General features: G+C 75.3%; 3 protein-coding genes across 10 annotated transcripts; 2 read left to right on the forward strand and 1 right to left on the reverse strand.

The window, feature by feature from the left end:
- Window positions 1–6,247: 6,247 nt before the first annotated feature.
- Window positions 6,248–12,127, forward strand: SP6 (Sp6 transcription factor). Of its 2 annotated transcripts, XM_080565042.1 has the most exons (3): window positions 6,248–6,653; window positions 9,080–10,145; window positions 11,939–12,127. In XM_080565042.1, the coding sequence occupies exons 2-3, from the start codon at window positions 9,116–9,118 to the stop codon at window positions 11,983–11,985; spliced, it is 1,077 nt and encodes a 358-aa protein (XP_080421168.1). In that variant the 5' UTR covers window positions 6,248–6,653; window positions 9,080–9,115; the 3' UTR covers window positions 11,986–12,127. The 2 variants fall into 2 exon arrangements, with proteins under 2 accessions (XP_080421168.1, XP_080421169.1); XM_080565043.1 differs by lacking the exon at window positions 11,939–12,127 and having other exon boundaries at window positions 6,249–6,653; window positions 9,080–11,457.
- A 724-nt stretch (window positions 12,128–12,851) lies between these two features.
- On the forward strand, window positions 12,852–15,483 carry SCRN2 (secernin 2). Its single transcript, XM_080565034.1, has 7 exons — window positions 12,852–13,357; window positions 13,435–13,616; window positions 13,689–13,888; window positions 14,022–14,237; window positions 14,375–14,540; window positions 14,662–14,839; window positions 14,950–15,483. The coding sequence occupies exons 1-7, from the start codon at window positions 13,187–13,189 to the stop codon at window positions 15,106–15,108; spliced, it is 1,272 nt and encodes a 423-aa protein (XP_080421160.1). The 5' UTR covers window positions 12,852–13,186; the 3' UTR covers window positions 15,109–15,483.
- LRRC46 (leucine rich repeat containing 46) lies at window positions 15,099–18,219 on the reverse strand (the record flags this gene model as incomplete). Of its 7 annotated transcripts, none has more annotated exons than XM_080565041.1 (6): window positions 18,016–18,189; window positions 17,428–17,474; window positions 17,102–17,211; window positions 16,383–16,452; window positions 16,001–16,170; window positions 15,444–15,863 (listed from the first exon to the last, which is right to left on the reverse strand). In XM_080565041.1, the coding sequence occupies exons 1-6, from the start codon at window positions 18,172–18,174 to the stop codon at window positions 15,517–15,519; spliced, it is 903 nt and encodes a 300-aa protein (XP_080421167.1). In that variant the 5' UTR covers window positions 18,175–18,189. The 7 variants fall into 7 exon arrangements, with proteins under 7 accessions (XP_080421165.1, XP_080421164.1, XP_080421163.1 ...); XM_080565040.1 differs by having other exon boundaries at window positions 17,102–17,271; XM_080565039.1 differs by having other exon boundaries at window positions 15,099–16,170; window positions 18,097–18,219.
- Between the last annotated feature and the right edge of the window lie 4 nt (window positions 18,220–18,223).

Here is an 18,223-nt window from a genome sequence, read left to right on the forward strand (position 1 = left end):
GCTCTTCGGCGCTCCGGCCAACCGGCGGCGAGGGGCTCGATCGGCGGCCAATCCGCCGCGCCCGGCCGCTTGACGGGCGGCTCCGCCGAGCAATGGGGCGCGGTGATGGAGGGACGGCTCCGCCAATGGGCGCGGGCTCCCGATGTGACGGACGGAAGAGAAGACCCAATGGGAGGGCGGAGCTTTGATTGACAGCTCTGCCGCTCAATGAGAGCGAGCGCAGCACGTCCCGGTCCGCGGACTGACTGCCAAGCTTCCGAGGCGGGGAGGCGGGCTTCCTCGGGGGCGGGAGCCGCATGGCAGCACCCTCTGATTGGTCGAAGCCCGGCATGACTGACAGGCGGGGAAGCCAATGGAAAAAGCGGGGCGGCTCCGCGCACCCTGGGATTGGCTGCGCGCCCGGGGCGGGGGGCGGTGGGGGGCACGTGACGCGCGGGGACGGAGGCGGCGGTGGCGGCCGGGGGGGCGCGGCCGGGGCCTTGCGGGCCCTCCCCGGCCTGGGGGCACCGCCCCCGATCCCCGAACCCCCCCCCGCGGGCCCCCCGAGCCCCGTCCCCGCCGCCCCCAGGTGTCCCCGCACCTGGCCCCGGGGTCCCGGCGGCTCCCGGCCGGCCCCGCCCCGCCGCGCCCCCGCCCGGGGCCCGGCCGCTCCCGGTCCCGCTGGAGCCGGGTAATTGCCCGGCGCTTTGCTGCGCGGTGTCTGCGGCCCCGGGGCCTGCTCTGTGCGGCCAGCGCCGCCCCCCGGGCTGCCGCCAAGCACCGGCGCCGCCGCCCCCCCGGTTCCCCCCGGTTCTCCCCGTTCCCCCCCCGGCCTCCCCAGGCCCTGTACAGGGGTCCCGGGCCCGGGGCTGTCCCCCCCGCCGTGCCGGGGGCGGTGGGCACGGGACGTGCTGCTCAGCCCGTGCCTCGTCTGTGGCCCACACCCGGCCAGCGGCCTGGGGCCGGGGGGGCATCGCTGCCGTCCCCCGGCACAGCCCCGCTCGGCACCGGCACCGGGGCTGGTGGGAGGCCCAAGGGCAGCGGCCCCTGCCGCCCCCGCCACCTGCCCCCACCGCCCACACGGTGCTCCCGGCGCTGGGGGTGCTCCCGCCTGGGCAGGCCCCGGCCTGCCACTCCCTGCCTCAGTTTCCCCGGGCGTGCGGCGACGCCGGCTCTCGGCTGCGAGCCCGGCACGGACGCGAGCGCAGGCACGGCTCGCCCTGCCCGGGACGGGGCTGTCCCCGCTGCCGCTGAGGGTGCCGAGCCCCGGGGCTGAGCCCCCCGTGCCCACGGCCCCGGAGCTGGGAGCGGGGCCTGGGGAGGCCTCGGTGCGGGGACGTGGGGAGCGGGGGAGCGCCGCTGCTGTGGCCACCCCTCGGCGTTGGGTGTTTCTTGTCCCCTCACTGCCTCGCGTTTTGTTGCAAAATACCAAATTTTCGTGTTTTTTTGCTTGGCAGAGGGAGGGGGTTCCCTGGAAACGGGGCCTGGCAAACAGGAGGGCACCAAGGAGCACCCCCAGCCCTCCGCCAGCCCCGGGACAACCTCGTCCCACGTCCCTGTCCCTAACGCGTGTGCCCGGCTCTGTTGCACGTGGGGACATGGGGACAGGGGCTGGGCAGCGAGGTGGGGACAGAGCCATGCAGGTTGTCCCAGCAAGGCAGGGAAGGGGACACGGGGACACGGGGACCCAGATCCGCGCAGCAGGGCCCCAGCCAGGCTGCACCAGGAGCCCTGCGGGGCCCGGAGCCGTGACGTGGGCCCGTCCCCGCAGGTCCCCGTCCCCACGGGTCCCATCCCTGCCCTCCCCGGCCGTCCCCGAGCCCGGGGCTGCTGGCGGCTGCTCAGAGCCCACACGCAATTAAGGCAATTAGGGCACCTCCGCAGCCCGGCAGCCCATCTCTGCCGAGATCATTAACTGTTGTTAATGATTTCTTCGAAGAATTAGCAGGCGGTTTGCAGAGCCCCTGCCGGGGGTGGCGGGGCCGGCGTGGGGACGGGGACGGTGCCGTCACCGCTGCCCGGGGGCCCTGACGTCAGCCCCGCGCTGCCTCCGTGCCTTTGATCCCCGGCGGGAGCCGAACCTGTTCCTGCGCGGCCCGGCACGGCCTCCCCCGGGCCTCCCCCGGCCCCGCTGCCAGCCGGGGGGGCTCCGGGCACCGGGAGGAGGCGGCGACGGCACGGCCGGGTGGCGCCTGGCCCGGCCTGGCCTCGCGTCCCCGTCCCCACCACGGCCACGTGTCCCCGGTACAGCCGCACGTCCCCGTCCCCGTCGCGTCCGCGTGTCCCGAGCCCGGGCGCGGTGCCGGGAGCTCCCCGCCGCCGTGCCGGGACCTTCCCCGCACGGTGCCCGCCGGCCGGGCCGGGCGGGTGCCGATAGGCAGGGAGATTACGGGGGGGTAATTAACACCCGCGTTTGAATCACGCCGAGCCGTCAGCTCCCTCGGCAGGGCAGGGGAGGCCGTCGCGCTGCAGAGCTCCAGTCCCGACAGCTCCTGCCCGGGTGAGAAACGCCGCCCCGGGGCGCGCCGCGACCGGGCACGGCCGCGGGCAGGGGAGGGCGTCGCGATAATCCCGCAGATAGCTCCGCCGGCCGGCAGCGCGGCCTCCCGCCGCCCCCGGGCATCCTCGGGGCTGGGGCCGGGGCTGCGGGGGGCCGGGGGGCGGGACCGGGTCCCCCCGCGCCCCTCGGGGGGCTCCGGCAGCGGGGGCTGCGCCGGGCCGTGCCCTCGGTGCTGCGCCCTCGGTGCTGCGCCAGGCACGGGGACAGGGACGGCTTCGGGCCCCCGGGCTGCGGGTGCCGGGGGTCCCACGGGGCTCGGGCACCCGGCCCCCGGCCGGGCCCGCGCTGGTCACTGCGCCCCCGGTTTGCCCACCCGTGGGTGCAGGGGGCCGTGACCAACCCGTGGGGCTGCGGCACCCGGTGCTGCCCCGCTCCCAGCCCCGCGTGCCACCGGCCCCGTGCCGCAGCTGGAGCGGGGCCAGCCCCAGCAGGCTCGGGGCCCCCCGGGGCCGTCTGGGCGCGGGGCCGGGGGCAGCCCCCTCCCGAGCTCGGGGCTCGCTGCCAGGGCCCCCGCGGGGGGCGGATCCGGGCGCCTCGGCTCTCCCTGTCTGAGGCCCCGCGGCCCCCCCGGGGGCTCCCCCCGGGCCGCGCTGACCCAGACGGCGCAGCCCCGCGGGCCGAGCCGGGGCAGGACCGGTTGCCGTCGCCCCGTGGCACCGGCTGCGGCCCCCCGGCACCCGCCCGCGGGCACCCGGCCCCCGCCGAGCTCAGCACCCGTGTGCGTGGGTGGGTGCAGGCACACGGTGGGTGCACGCACACACACCTGGCATCACCGTGCAGATGTGTGCACACACATGCGTGTGCACACCCCCCCACCCCACACCCCCCCGTGTGAGCCCCCGCACGCGCCCTGCACAGACACCGGTTTGTTTTATGGCAGCAGGGGAAATTGCTCAGTCCCAGCGCCGGACGCTGCTGGAAGTGCCCTGCCCAGGGACCAGGAGTGCCCCCTCCCCCCTCCCCCAGCTCTCCAGCCCCCCAGCTCCCTCCTGGGGCCGGGGGGGACATCTCTCCTCCTCCACCATTCCCCCATCCCTCCATGGCCCCGCTTCCAGCTGGGGACAGGGCTGTCCCCAACCCCTGTGCCGGAGGCTCTGTCCCACCTCCCGGCCCTGCCGGTGCCCCCGTGCCGGCCCCAGCCCCCCCGGCAGCGGGGCCGGGCTCTGGGGAGCGGCGGGGGCCGAGGGCTGGGGTGCGGGGGCTCGGCTGCCTCCTGCCCAGCCGCACACCGCGGGGCTGGATGCCGTTTTGGGGACACCGACCCCTGCTGCTCCCCTGGGGCCCTTGGGTCCCCTCTGGGGGTGCCAGATTGGCTCCTGCTGCCCCAGCACACGGAGAGATTTGAGGCATTCGCCTCTCGCCTTGTAATTTATGCAAATGGGCTCTGTAATTAGCTGTAATTTCAAGGCACGGCTCGGGGTTTCAGACACTCCATGGTGAGGAGATGCCCCCCCGCCACCCTCCTGCATGGGCACCATTCCCCCCGCAGGTGGTCCCAGCAGGGGTCCCAGCGCTGCTCAAGGTTGTCCCAGGAGCCTCCTGCCCCCAAGCCCCCTGCCGGCCCCAGCACCCTCGGCCCCCACAGCCCCACGGCCCCGTGTCACCGCAGGAGGATCACACCACGCCACGGTCCCCGTCCCACTGCAGGCTCACGGCCGTGTCCTGCTGTCCCACGGTGTCCTGCGGCACGAGGGGGCCGGCGGGGCCGGCGGGGCGAGGGGCTGCACCAGCAGCCATCCCCCTGGGGGCGGTGGGAGAGGAGCCAGAGCAGCCGTCCCCCCCTGCCAGGACCCATCTGCCCCCCGCTCCCCCAGTCTCACAGCACTGGGGAGACTGGGACGAGCCCCCGGTCAGGAGATGTGCCACGTCCCCGCCACGTGCACGGAGCGTGGGGAAGGGCACATTTCGTACACGGAGCGTGGGGAAAGGCGCACCACCCGCAGCTCCGCGGGGTCCCTGCTCCTCACAGCACCTCGCAGGTGTCCCCGCTCCCGGCCCCGCAGAGCTGCTGGGTCCCCACGGGGCGGCTGGCCAGGCCGTGGGGAGCTCAGCGCCACCGCCCCCGGCTCCAAAGGTGCCGGGCCCCCGGGGGCCGCAGCATCCCCGTCCCCACCGCAGCAGGGACAACCCGGGGGCACGATGCCCGCTCTCCCCCGGCACAGGGCCAGGGTTTCCCCGGGGTGCGGGGGGAGCCCCGCATCGCGGGGGGCACCGCAGCCCTCCTGCCTGCTCAGGGCGGCCCAGCCGGGCACCGGAGGCACCCCAGACTGCGGTGGGACCTGGGGCTGGGGTCCGGCTGTGTCCCCCCCCCGTGCCCCACGGAGCGTGGGGCTGCCGGCGCAGGCTGCGCGTGGCTGTGGCTGCGTGGCTCTGGGCGGCCCCCAGCGGCTGCTGCCCTGCTGCCCCCGGCCCCCCCCCCCCAGGGTCCCCCGGTCCCGGCGCGGCAGAGCCGGGGGCCGCGCTCCACCCCACCCGCAGCCGCGTTTTGGCGGCGGCGGAGCCGTCCTAGCCCTGCGCGCTCGCCGGGACCCACGCGATGATGAAAACCGGGAGAGTTTCCCCCGGGGGGAAGGAGTTCCCGCGCCCGCCGCCCGGCCGGGTGCTTGGCAAGCGCCAGGGAGCTGCGGGCTCCCACGCGCCGGGCTCGGCCAGCCGGGCTCCCGGGGCTGCGGCCGGGGTCCTGGCTCCAGCGGGGCGCCGGCACCCGGGGACGCCCCCCCCAGGGCCCCGCGGCAGGGGGGGCTCCCCCGCGGCCCCCCCGCAGCCAGCCCCGCTCCGGCCGGGCGCTGTGGGTGCGGGAACGGGGCCACGGCGGCCGAGTGATCGAACGGCTCCCGCGTGGGGCCCGGCAGCTCCTGGGGCTCCTGGCAGCCCCCGCGGCCCGGGCTCCCCAGGGGCACGGGGACGGAGATGGGCCAGGAGGGTCGGAGCCCCGCAGCTGAGTGGGGTCGGGCTCAGCCCGGAACTCCCGGGCCCTTTGGGCTGCCCCGATCCATTTGGGTCAGGGGGGGCTCGGCCGTCAGCTCCCCGCTCTGTGCCACCACGTGTCCGGCCCCGGTGTCCCCCGAGCCCTGCGCTTCTCCCTGTCCCCTCAACCCCACGGCAGGGGGACAATGGGGCCAGGCGGGCCTGAGCCCCCCGGGACAGGGGCACTGACCCCCCCCCCCCAGGACAGGGGCACTGAGCCCCCCGGGACAGGGGCACTGGCCCCCCCCCAGGACAGGGGCACTGAGCCCCCCGGACAGGGGCACTGAGCCCCCCCGGGACAGGGGCACTGAGCCCCCCGGGACAGGGGCACTGACCCCCCCCCCAGGACAGGGGCACTGAGCCCCCCGGACAGGGGCACTGATGCCCCCCCGGGACAGGGGCACTGAGCCCCCCGGGACAGGGGCACTGACCCCCCCCCCAGGACAGGGGCACTGAGCCCCCCAGACAGGGGCACTGATGCCCCCCCCGGGACAGGGGCACTGAGCCCCCCAGGACAGGGGCACTGAGCCCCCCGGACAGGGGCACTGAGTCCCCTGGAACAGGGGCACTGAGCCCCCCGGACAGGGGCACTGAGCCCCCCGGGACGGGGACACTGAGCCCCCCCGGGACAGGGGCACTGACCCCCCCGGGACGGGGGCCGGTGGCGGGGCGGGGGCTCGGCGCCACCCGCGGGGGCTGCGGGGCCCGGCCGGGGCTCGGCCGCTGCCGTCGGGGCGCGGGGGGGCGGCGGGCGCGCAGGGAGGCGGCGGCGGCTTTCTTCTTTAATTAGCGCCGGTCGCGGTGTCTGCTGCGAACTTCCCGTCCCCTCCCTCCGCTTTCAAGCGCCGGATCCCGGCCGGGGCCGGGGCCGCCGCCACCGCCGGGCTCTGCCTCCAAGGGTTAAAAGCACCTGGGCCGGGCTGGGCCGGGCTGGGCCGGGCCGGGCCGGGCGGGGAGGGGCGGGAGGCGGCGCGGGGGGGAAGAGCCGGGAGCGCGGCCGGGACCCGGCCATTCCTGCTCGCCCGGCCCGGTGGGTGCCCGCTCCCTGGGGAGCCGCGCGGGTCCCTCGGGGTCCCTCGGCAGCCAGCGCCGCCCGCCCCGCCGATGAGGACGGAGCCGCCGGGAGCCCGCCGCCGCCGCTAGACCCGTAGGTAGCCCGCGGCGCCGCCGCCCCGACGGCCGGCACGGGGGCGGGCCCCGGTGCCCGGTGCCGCGGACGGGACCGCGCCGCTCCCGGCTCCCGGCTCCCGGCTCCCGGCCCGGCCCGAGCGAGCCCTCGCGGCCGCCCCCGGTCCCCGCGGGTCCCCGCGCCGTGCCCAGCCCACGCGCGGAGCGAGCCGCGGCCCCTCCGGCCCGGCCCGGCCCCGGGGAGCCCCCGCCCGCGGCACCCCCCGAGCCCCCCCGTGCGCCCCGCGCCGGTGCCCGGCCGGGCCGTGCCGAGGGCAGCGCCGCCCGCCTGGTCCCGCCGCGGGGCGAGGCACCGGCTGGGCTGGGAGCCTGCCGAGCCGCCTCTGCCCAGCCCGGCCGTGACTCACGGCGCGCATCAGCCGCCGCTGCCTCAGTTTCCCCGCGGTGCAGTGGGCAGCGCGTCGCCGAGCCCCGCCAGGGAGGGGGCAGCGCCGGGCCCCGGGCTCCTCCCGTCATCCGCGGTGGAAAAACGCCCCGGGAGCCCCGCGGGGCCGGGGCAGGGCGGCAGCGTGGCGGGGCCGGGGCTCGGCCGGGGCCGGGGGGGTCGCTCCGGGGGGCACCGGGGAGCCGTGGAGGGGCCGCGCTGGGTGGGAGCTGCCCGGGCCCCCCCGGGCGTCCCCTCTGTTCCCGGCTCCTTCCTTCAGCCTGGGGGCTCGGGGGCTGGGGTCCCGCCTGCCGGTCCCCTCCGCCCCCAGCTCCGTGTGACCCCCGGGATGGGACACGGCCACGGGGCTTTGTGGCCCCGGTGCGGCTCCCATGGGGAGCAGAGGGGCTGGCGAGGGGCCCAGGACCCCGCTGGGGGCTGGCGCTGGATGGGGCGATGTGGTGGCCTCGCACCCTCTGGGTGCCAGCCCTCACCCCCCTGCCTGGCATCCCCAGGAGCCCTCCAGTGTCGTGGACAATCGGTGCCGACCCCCCCAGGGCAGAGCCGAGCCCACCCTGGGGAGCAGCACCCCCAGACCTGTCCTTGGGCTCATCCTGCCGTGCCCCCCAGCCCTGCAGCGCTCAGCTCGGTGCCTGCGTAGCGCAGGTGGAGAGGGGTCCTGCTGGGGGGGATTTTGGCACCCCCAGCTCCTGCCCCCTCCGTGGGGTCCCCCTGCCTGCCCAGGCACTGCCCGCCAGGGAAAGCGGTCACCCCATGCGACTGGGTGCTGCCGGGGGTCTTCAGCGCTGGGCCCTGCTCCTGCCCCGTGCTCATAGTGCTGGGGGTGGGGGGCTCTGGGGGCCTGGCCCCAGCCCCAAAGCACCGGCACCCCTCTGCACTTCCCTGGGGGTCTGTCCCCATCCCACACAGGCAAGGGGTGGCAGGGGGGCGGCGTGGCCTCGCACCCGGGCTTCTGCCAAGGGGAGAATGGGGGAAGAGGGCAGGGGGTCTCAGCCACCCCCCCCCCGGCGCCGGTGGGAAGTCGGGGGGCGGGAGCTGGTGGCGGCAGGTGGATTTCAACACCGGGGTGGGGCCCGGCCCCCGTGGGGTTTGCACAGCTCCCAGTGAGTCACGGCCGCGCTGCGGGGAGCAGCAGGTGCCTGGGGCCGGGGCTGCGTGGCCGCAGGCGAAGGCAGCCCTGAGCCCGGCTTCAAAGCGCTGCCGGTGGCTCGGCCCCGGGCCTCCGCTCCCCTGTCCCACTGCCAGCTGGCCCGGGGGGCTGCGGCCCCACGACAGCGCGGGGGCTCCCGGGGGCTGTGTCCCCGTGCTGTGGGGCAAGACCCCAGGGCTGGGCCAGGAGCGGGGCAGGGGCTTGGGGCTGCTGCTTGCTGCCCTACAGCCCCTCGGGGACCCCAGCAGTGGTCGATGCCGTGGCCGTGCTAGGGGGGCGTACGTCGGGGAGGGACGAAGCAGAGCCCTGTGGCTTCCTCCGATACAGGAATTTGGCACCAGCCCCTTTGGGTCACAGATGCGACTCGGTGGGTCCATGCCGGGGGCTGGCGCTGGGTCTGCAGGGACAGTCCCCTGCCTGGGGGGGCCGAGGGGTGGCCCCTGCCTGGCCTCCGTCCCGCTGGGCTGTGTAGCAGAGAAATGTCCTCAGTGGGGGGGTGCTGGGTGACAGGCGCTGGGGACACTGCCCCGGGCTGCCCACTGCCCCGGGCTGCCCACTGCCCCGGCAGGGCTGGCACCCGCAGCACAGCGTCATCCGGCAGCGCGCCGAGCACCAGCGGGCACCGCCGCCCGCCTCAGTTTCCCCCGGTGCTGCCGGGCTCTGCCCGGGGGCGGGAGCCAGGCCCAGGGCTGCCGCCGGTGACAGCCCCCCCGTGCCAGCGCGCGCGGCCGCGGGGAGACCCTGGGGCGGGTGGGGGGTGGGGGTGGGCCGGAGGGGTGAGGGCGCACACACACAGCCCTCTCTTCTCACGGCTCTCCTCTCCCCCCGCCGCCCCTCCTTGGCCCTGCAGGTCTGTCTGCGCCACCGCCCGCGCCGCCGTTCGGCAATGCTCACAGCTGTCTGCGGCTCTCTTGGGAACCAGTCCTCCGACGCGCCCCGCGCCTCCCCGACCCACCTGGACCTGCAGCCGCTGCAGCCCTTCCAGCCCCACGGCAGCGCCGCGGCGGGCGCCGACTTCGCCTCCCCGCTGCCGCCCCCGGAGCTGCCGCTGGCGGGCCCCGACGCCGCCTTCGCCGCCCCCGGCGCCTACGAGCCCCATGGCCCCCCGCGGCTAGAGCTGCCCCCCGACGGCCCCGCCGCCCCCGGCTCCTACGCCAAGCTGCTGCAGGCGGCCCCGGACATGGCGCACCCCTACGAGCCCTGGTTTCGGCCGCCCCACCCCGGCCCCCCCGGCGAGGAGGGGGGCGTCAACTGGTGGGACCTCCACGCCGGGGCCAGCTGGATGGAGCTGCCCCACGGGCAGGGGGGGCTGCAGGTGCCCGCGCCCCCCGGGCTGCAGCCGCCGCTGGGGGGGTACGGCGGGGGCGAGCCCCAGCTCTGCGCCCCCCCCGCCCACCTCCTGCCCCCCGCCCAGCACCTCCTGGGGCCGGAGGGGGCCAAGGCGCTGGAGGGGCCCCCCGAGGCGGAGGGCGGCGGGCGGGCCAAGGGGGGCCGGCGGGCGGTGCCGCGGGGTGGGGGGCAGGCGGCGTGCCGCTGCCCCAACTGCCAGGAGGCCGAGAGGGGGGGCCCCTGCCCCGAGGGCGCCAAGCGCAAGCACCTGCACAACTGCCACATCCCGGGCTGCGGGAAGGCGTACGCCAAGACCTCGCACCTGAAGGCCCACCTGCGCTGGCACAGCGGCGACCGGCCCTTCGTCTGCAACTGGCTCTTCTGCGGCAAGCGCTTCACCCGCTCCGACGAGCTGCAGCGGCACCTCCAGACCCACACGGGCACCAAGAAGTTCACCTGCCCCGTCTGCGGCCGCGTCTTCATGCGCAGCGACCACCTGGGCAAGCACATGAAGACGCACGACGGCGGCAAGGACGGCGGCGAGCCCGAGGCCAAGGGCGCCGGCGAGCCGCCGGCCGGCAAGGGAGGCAAGCGGGAGCCCGAGGGGGGCAGTGCCGCCCCCACAAACTGAGCCGCCGGGCCGGGGGCCGGTGCCGGCGGGGGGGCCCCGCGCCCCCTCGGGGCTGGTCTCCGAGGGCCGCGGGGCCGCGGCGGGGGGGGGCCGGGCTGGCACCGTGCGCTCGACGCGCCGCCGGAGGGGAGCCGGGAGGCGGACCCCCGTGCCCCGCAGTGCCGGGGGCGGCGGGTCCCGGCCCCGCCGCCCCCCCCGCAGCCCCCCCCCCCCCGCAGCCCGCTGCGGCGGTGCCCGGGCGGGGAGCGGCGCTGCCCGCGGCAGTTTCACTTGTCCCGCGCCCGCTCCCCCCGTCCTCCCCCGGCTTCCCAAATCTTTTTTCGGGAGGCTGCTGGCAGGCGGCGGGGCTGTTTGGGAGGAACATCAAGGGGAGCCGAGGAGCCGGCGCTGCCTGGGCTTGTCCGGCCCGAGCGGGGAGGAAGGAGAAAGCGAGAGGAGCCCCAGAGCCCTCGCCCCGGGAGCGTGGCCGTGGCCTCGCAGCCCCCGGGCGACGCCGCTCCCCGGCCCCCTCCCCATCAGCCCCCCGAAATGCTGGGGGTTCGCTGCCCCCCCCGGCTTTTGGCCCCGTTTGCTCTGGGGACAGCTCGGTGCCGGGGGTGGGGGGCTCCTTACCCCCGGGGGGTCCCGTAGCCTGCCTGTGGGAGCCCCGCTTGGGCTCGGGGGCTATGGGGCTATGGACCCCCCTTTTTTTGGCCCAAATTGAGGCCAAAAAAAAAAAAGAAAAAAAGAAACCCTGCTTGAATGTGAGTTGTGGCAGGGGGTGCTGCGCTGGGGGCGGCATCCCCGGCCGGGGGCCGCGGCGGGCGCGTCGCTCGCTGGGCACGCGGTTGCCCAAGCGCACGCCTGCAGCTTTCCCACACCCACCGCGGCCCCGGGCGGGAAGCGCGGGGCGGCCGCGGCCCCGGGAGAGCCGGGGCGGCCGCATTCCTCCGCCCGCCGGCCCCCCCCCCCCCGCCCCCCCCCGGCACCCGCGGCCGTCCCTCCCCGGGGACCCCGCAGCTGCGGGCACCTCCGCCCGCCCCCCTGCATGCCGCCTGTCCCCGGGGACCCTGCACCTGCGGGGCCCCCAGCTGCCCCCCCCGTGCATGCTGCCCGTCCCCTGGGGCCCTGTAACCGTCCCTCCCCGGGACCCCCTACTCCAGGGGGCATCCACCTGTCCCCTTGTGCATGCTGCCTCTCCCCCCGGGGACCCCGTCTGTCCCTTCCCAGGTCCCCGTATCTCCTGGGAACGTCCTGGGGTGTCCCCCCCGGGGGACCCCACATCTCCCCTCCTCTGGGGCTGTCCCCCTTCCCCCAGGGACCCCCCATCCGTCCTTCATCCCCCGGCTGGTGGTCCACGAAATGCTCGGGTTTTCGACCTTTTGGGTTTTATCCCCCCGGTTTTGGCAGAACCCCTTGGGCAAAGGAGCCAGGAGCTGGGACCTGGGAGGGGCTGGGGGCCGCGCTGGGGGCAGGGTGGGCTGCTGGGGGCACCGGGGCCACCGGCTCTGCCCCGCAGGCGGCACCAGTTCACACCGGTTGGGAATCCGGGGAGGGGGGAGATTGGGGGGCCCCGATCCTGGGGCTCCGGGGGGGCCGTGTCCGGGGCTGCCCGGGCTCGGAGCGCCCCCGGGGTCCGGGGGGGGAAGGGGTGGAGGTGAAGTCGAGCGGGGTCCGTGCCCAGAGGGCGCCCCGCAGCCTTCGGTTTCGATTGTTTTATTATTATTATTAATTATTAATTATTATTATTAATATTATTATTTTATTAAGGTGAAGCCAGGCTTTGCCACCCGGGCAGGGTGGACGCCTCCGGGTGAAGCTGTAGCCGCGACCCTTTGTGATGGGGGGGCGGGGACCGGCGCAGGGTCCCGACCCCGACCCCGACCCCGACCCCGTCCCGGTCCCGGTCCCGCCCCGTGCCCCCCGGAGGACCCCTCCCGAGGTGAAGTCTCGCTGGGGCCCGGGGCTGCCGCAGCCCCCCCGCCGCCGTTCCCAGCACGGAGCCGCCCCCCCCTCCCGGTGCCCCCGACGGTGCCTGTTGGGGGGGGGGGGGGGGCGCGGAGCCCCGGGCGGTACCGGGGAGGGCTCGGGGCGGTACCGGGTGATCCCTGGGGAGGGGGGGGGGGGGGGCAGGTGCGCTCGGCCCCCGCCCCTGCCCGCCGCGATGGGGCAACGGAGGCTGCGGAACCGGGCGGGGAGGCCGGAGGCCGGCCCCCGCCCGCCCGAACCAGTCCGGCCGGCTGCGGCGTGGGGCTGCCGGCCCCGCGCTGCCCCCGCGCCGCGTCCCCCCCCCGGCGCCGCCCCGGGCCGGGGAGGAACCGGCAGCGCCGGCCCCGGGCTCCCCGCCCAGCCCCGCCCGGGGGCCGGGGGCGGCCGGGGCGCTGCGGCCGGGGGCGGTGGGGAGGGGGCCCCGGGCGGGGGGCGGCGGCCGTGCGGGAGGAGGCTGCGGGGCGGGGGCTCGTTTTGTACCGGAATAAACCAAGAGTTTTCCACGGCCCGGCGCTCCGGCTCCGTCTGTGCGGGGATGGGGGGCGGGAGGGTCCCCGGGGGTCGCGTCCTGCACCCCGCGGCCGCCCTCGGACCCGGCGGGGGCACCGGGGGCCCCGGCCCGGTAACGCCGTCCTGCGGCCTCCGGCCACGGGGCGCCGCCGTCGGCCGCACCGGACGGGGCGGGCGGGGACCGGGGGGGCGGGACCGGGCGGTGGCGGCTGCGGCGGCGGCAGGTCCGCGGGGTGGGGGCGTCCCGGTAACGGGGCTCGGGCGGGGCGGGCGGGAGCCGTGTTCCGTGCACGGGGGGTCCCGGTAACCGGGGCTGTGCGTGCGCGGGGTCCCGGTCCCCCGGGTCGTCGAGGGCGGCCCCGGTCGGTGCGGAGCCGCAAGGCCCCGGGGCAGGAGGCGCCGGTGCCCCCCCGGCCGGGCCAGCCCGGGGTGGGGGTCCTGGGGACACGTCCAGGACAGGGACGAGGGGGTGACGCCCCCGCGGGTGCCCCCCCGCGCCCCGGTTCTGCCCGGTTCGGGATGGCGGGGCAGGGTCCTGCGCCCTCATCCTGCGACTGCTTCGTGGCGCTGCCCCCGCACACCGCGGCCCCCGCCGTCATCTTCGGCAAGAACGCCGACCGGCCGCGCCGCGAGGTGCAGGAGATCGTCTACGTCCCCGCCGCCACGCACCGCCCCGGGGACAGAGTCCAGGTGAGAGCGCGCCGGGGCACCGGGGCGGCGTGAGGAGCACGCCGGGTCTCAGCCGCCGCCGTCCCCGTGCCGCGCAGTGCACCTACATCGAGATCGAGCAGGCCGAGAGGACCCACGCCGTGGTGCTGAGCCGGCCCGCGTGGCTGTGGGGTGCTGAGATGGGCGCCAACGAGCACGGCGTCTGCGTGGGCAACGAGGGCGTCTGGACCCGCGAGCCCGTCGGCGAGGACGAGGCGCTGCTGGGCATGGACCTGGTGAGGTGAGCACCGGCCCCCACCACCCCCCGCGGCCCCCGGGGCGCGAGGCCGACCGGGTGCCCGCGGCGCTGCAGGCTGGGGCTGGAGCGGGGCAGCTCTGCCCGGGAAGCCCTGGAGGTGATCACGGCCCTGCTGGAGCGGCACGGCCAGGGCGGGAGCTGCAAGGAGGAGCCGGTGCCGTTCGTCTACCACAACACCTTCCTGCTGGCTGACCGCGGCGAGGCCTGGGTGCTGGAGACGGCCGGCCGCTACTGGGCAGCCCAGCGGATCCAAGGTGAGGGGGCACTGGTTGTACTGGGCGACAGTCCTGCCGTCGCCTCGCTTACCCCAGCTTCGGGCTGGGCTGTTTTTTGGGAGCCCTGTCCCCTCGGGCCTCCCCTTCACCTGATCCGCCCCGACCTCCGCAGAAGGCAGCCGCAACATCTCCAACCAGCTCAGCATCGGCACGGACATCACGGCCGAGCACGCGGAGCTGCGGCAGCGAGCCCGGAGCCAGGGCTGGTGGAGCGGGGCCGGCGAGTTCAGCTTCGCCAAGGCCTTCTCCCTGGAGCAGCAGCCCCCCCGCATGGAGGCCGCCAAGGCTCGCTACCGCGCCGGCAAGGAGCTGCTGAGGCAGCACGCAGGTAGGGACGGGGATGGGACCAGGGCATGGGGACAGGGACCAGGGCATGGGGACGGCCGTACCCTTCTCGCCCTGGCGTCTCCCCGCTCCCCTTGGTCATGGCAGCCGGTGTTGATGTGGCTCTGCCTCCCCTGCCAGGGCACATCACGGCGGAGACGTTCATGGCCATCCTGCGGGACAAGGCCAGCGGCATCTGCGTGGACTCGGAGGGGTTCCGCACGGCGGGCAGCATGGTGTCTGTGCTGCCCCGGGACCCCGCTTTGCCCTGCGTCCACTTCTTCACGGCCACCCCAGACCCGTCGAGGTGAGGGTGGTCGGGGGGCCCTGGGGTGGCGGGGAGCAGGCAGAGCCGTGCCCTGGGCTGGCTGTCGCGGTGGAGCAGCATCCGTCCGCGTGGTGTCACGGCCCCGGCTCCTCTCCGGCAGGTCTGTCTTCAAGCCCTTCATCTTCGTGGCCGGGCTGAAGCCCGCGCCGCAGGTGATGTCTCCCAGCTTCAGCGATGACCCTGCCAAGAAGGTGCCGCGGTTCCAGAGCACGGTCGATCGGCGGCACGAGCTCTACCGCCGGCATCAGGCGGCGCTGGAGCTGATGGACAGGGACCAGGTACCACAGAGCCCTTTCCGCTGGCCCTCGTGCCCTCCCGCGGTGATGGGGAGGCAGTCGGGCGCCCTGCTGGTGCCTGGCCTCAGCTTTTCTGCCCCTGACCCCGCCAGGAGCAGGGCCAGAAGCTCCAGCAGACGCTGCGGGACCTGGAGAGGCAGGGGCTGGAGGCCGTGAACGCGCTGCTGGGGGGGGACGTGGCCCCCAGCCCGGAGGAGCTGGCTGAGCTCTTCTTCGACTGCGTGGATGCGGAGATGAAGTTTTACAAATAAACCCTGCGCAGGTGGGTTGGGAGGGCAGAGGAGCTGAGGCCGGGCTCCAGCTCAGCCCCCCCCATGGCATCGCTCCCGTCTCGGGGATGAGAAAACCTTCCCGGTGCCCTGCCCCGGTTCCTCGCCTCCTCCCGCTTTGGAGCAGCCTCCCCGTGCTGGCGGCTTGGAGGGGAACGGCTCAACCGGCACCTCCAGCCCTGCCGGGGGCGCAGAGCCCCCAGCCCCGTAACGTGCCCCAGTAGAACCAGCACTCGAAGGGAGGGCCATGGCCTGGAAGGGGGCGACGGGGAGGGGGAGCAGGGCTGCCCCTGCCCAGCCCCTCCATAGGACCCAGCTGCAGACAGAGACTTGTAGGAATAAAGAGGCTTTAATCCTGACTGGTGCTGTGCCGGGTCCTTGGGGTGCTGCCTATTTCTTTGCTCCTTCGCTGCTTGCCTTCCCTCGCAGGGCCGCGCTGCGGGGCTGGCTCCTGCTGGCGCTGGCTGCGGGCGGGGGGGCCGGCCTGCCCTGCCGGGGGGGGACATGGCCGCGGCCCCGGCTTCGTGTGGGGATGGGGCTGAGCCTGCCTGGGGCCTGGGGCCGCTTCCCCGCCCCGGGGCTGGGGGCTCGGCAGGTCTCGGTGCCCGCTGAGCCCTGCGGGGGGGGCAGCAGCAGCCCCCGCAGCCCCTGCAGGCGGCTCCGGTGTTCCTCCAGGGCCTCCCCCTGCCTCCGCCGGGAGCGCCCGGCCAGCTCCTGGTGAAGGTCTGCGAAGAAATCTGCCCGGGGGGGGGGAGAATCACAGCAGGGCCTGGCACGGCCACCAGAGCTCCCTGCCCCTGCTGCCACCCCTGGGGACAGGGGGACTGGCTTGCTTGTCCCCCACACAAGCCGTGTCCTGCTTCTGCCCGGGCACCTTTGTCTGCAGTGAAGGGGGCACTTGGCTCAGGGAACAGCTCCTCGTCGTCCTCGCTGCTGGAAGAACCTTCCTCCTCCTCTTCCTCGCCTGGGGCAGGGTCCGTGCAGCCGCGGAGGGGCCGGGTGTCCAGCTGCAGCAGGTGGGGCAGCGCTCCCACCACCAGCTCTCTGCAAGCACCAAGCAAGGAGCAGCCGTTCCCCTGCCACCATGACCCCACGGCCCCAGCGCTGCAGCCCCCCGGCGCGTGCAGAGTCAGGCTCCGACCTCCTGGGTCCGGGTGAGGTGCTGAGTGTGTTTGGGGGCTGCTTTCGCTGAGGGGCTCGCGGGGTTTGGGGGCTCGCTCTCCCCCTTCATCGCCACCAGGGTTCCCCCGACCCACCTGTACCCGGGCTGCCGGGTGCACGCGTTTCCCGTTAAGTCCAGGAGCTGGAGGCTGCGGGGCAGCTCATCTGCAGGGGTGGAAGGAAGGAAGAGGGGCTGAGAAGGGCCCTGAGCCCCTCCTGCTCCATGGAGCTGCGCGTGCAGCAAACCCCTGAGCGCCGCCACCTCCCGGAGCACTTCACACACATTCCTGAGGCCACAGCCCCGCCGTGGGAAGCAGGCTCTCGTCTCCCAGCTGGGCAAACTGAGGGAACGGGTATTCCTCACAGCCCGACAGTGAGAACAGAGATATTTTTCCTTTCCCAGACTGTCACCGTTCCCTTTCTCACCCGTCTGCAAGCACAGCGCCTGGTGCCACGCTAGAAACGCTACAGCAGGGCCGAGGGAGACGCCCCTCTGTCCCTTCCCCTTCTGCCAAAACCCACCCACGGGAGCCTCCTGGAGGCCCGGGGCAGCGTGAGCCCACCTGCGTGACCTCTGCCTGGCACGCGCAGGAAGCAGGGCACGGGGGGGAAGCAGACCCCTGGGCTCCCAGCGCCCCACAGGGACGTGCGCCCCAGCCACGGGATGGCTCTGCTGGTGCTGCGGCTGGGACCCGAGTGCCACAGCCCCCAGCACAGCCCAGACACGGGGCCAGGAGTCTGCCGCTATCACCCCCGTGCCTGGGCACTGCCCGGGCAGAGTCAGGCCACCACCGGGGCCGGCCGTGCCTCCCACCTGGGTCCAGCATCTGGATCTGGTTCTGGGACAGGTCCAGGAAACGCAAGTGTTGCAGAGGCCGCAGGTTCTCCACCTCGCGGATGCGGTTCCCAGCCAGGGAGAGGAATCTGCGGAGCACAGGGACAGCAGGGGTGGGCGCTGCGGCCCTCGCCAGGTGATGGGCTGGTCTGGGGATGGCGAGCTCTTGTGACAAACTGCCGCGAAGTCCTGCCGTAACTCAAAGCCCCCTGGTTCCGCAGGGGCTCCCCTGTGCTCCCCTGAGCACACAGGGGGTCAGGAGGGCTGTGGGAAGCCGTGTCCTTAGGGCCAGGAGCCACATGTACCGCAGGTTGGGGAAGCAGCCCAGGTTCTCAATCTTCTCGATTCGGTTCTGGGGGAAAAAAAAAAAAAAAAAAACAACATGAAGAAACAACGACATGGTTTGCTAGCGCGCGGAAAATCAGACTTCAGGGGCCTTGTAGGATCATTCCAACCCCACAAGGACAACACGACGTGTCCCCCCCCCCCACAGGAGCTCTGTGGAGGGCAGGGGCGCTGTGGCAGCACGGGAGCCCGGCAGGGCTCGGGCAGACCCCGGGGCTCCCCGGGTGGGTTTGGAAAACAGAACCCCAGAACCCCCCGGGTTGGAAGAGACCCCCAGGATCCCCCAGACCAACCGTGACCCAGCACTACCCAGCCCTCCACTAAACCCTGCCACCGAGCTCCACGCCCAAACGCCTTTTGAAGACCCCCCCCCCAGGGGCGGTGACCCCCCCACCCCCCGGGCAGCCCCTCCCGGTGCCTCGGGACCCCTCCGCTAACGCCGTTCTTCCCCACACCCGACCCGAACAGGCACCGGGGGGGGCAGTGCCAGCCCCCCGCCCAAACCACGCCCCGGAGGGCAGCGCCGCCAGGCCCCCTGCGAACCGCACCGGGGCCCCGCTGTGGGGGGGGTCACGGCGCCCCCGAGGGGCCGACCCCCGGGCCCGGGCCGGTTCCCCCCGGTGCCTCACCGGCTGCAGGCCGAGGCTGCGAACCCCCTGCAGGCCGCCGAGCTCAGCCCCGGGGCGGGCCCGGCCCAGCCCGGCCATGGCGGGGGCACCGGGGGGCGCGGGGGGGGGGGCGGGGGCCGGTACCGGG

Source organism: Anser brachyrhynchus, assembly GCF_964034855.1.
Source record: "Anser brachyrhynchus genome assembly, chromosome: 22".
In the NCBI taxonomy this organism is placed as follows: Eukaryota; Metazoa; Chordata; class Aves; order Anseriformes; family Anatidae; genus Anser; species Anser brachyrhynchus.

Bases quoted from the DNA above. Each gene is read 5' to 3' on its own strand.
- SCRN2 (XM_080565034.1), top strand. From the start codon at position 13,187: ATGGCGGGGCAGGGTCCTGCGCCCTCATCCTGCGACTGCTTCGTGGCG. The intron at 14,541-14,661 runs GTGAGGGTGGTC...CCTCTCCGGCAG, and splicing joins GCCACCCCAGACCCGTCGAG to GTCTGTCTTCAAGCCCTTCA. The intron at 14,840-14,949 runs GTACCACAGAGC...TGACCCCGCCAG, and splicing joins AGCTGATGGACAGGGACCAG to GAGCAGGGCCAGAAGCTCCA.
- SP6 (XM_080565042.1), top strand. From the start codon at position 9,116: ATGCTCACAGCTGTCTGCGGCTCTCTTGGGAACCAGTCCTCCGACGCG. The intron at 10,146-11,938 runs GCAAGCGGGAGC...TATTTTATTAAG, and splicing joins GCCGCCGGCCGGCAAGGGAG to GTGAAGCCAGGCTTTGCCAC.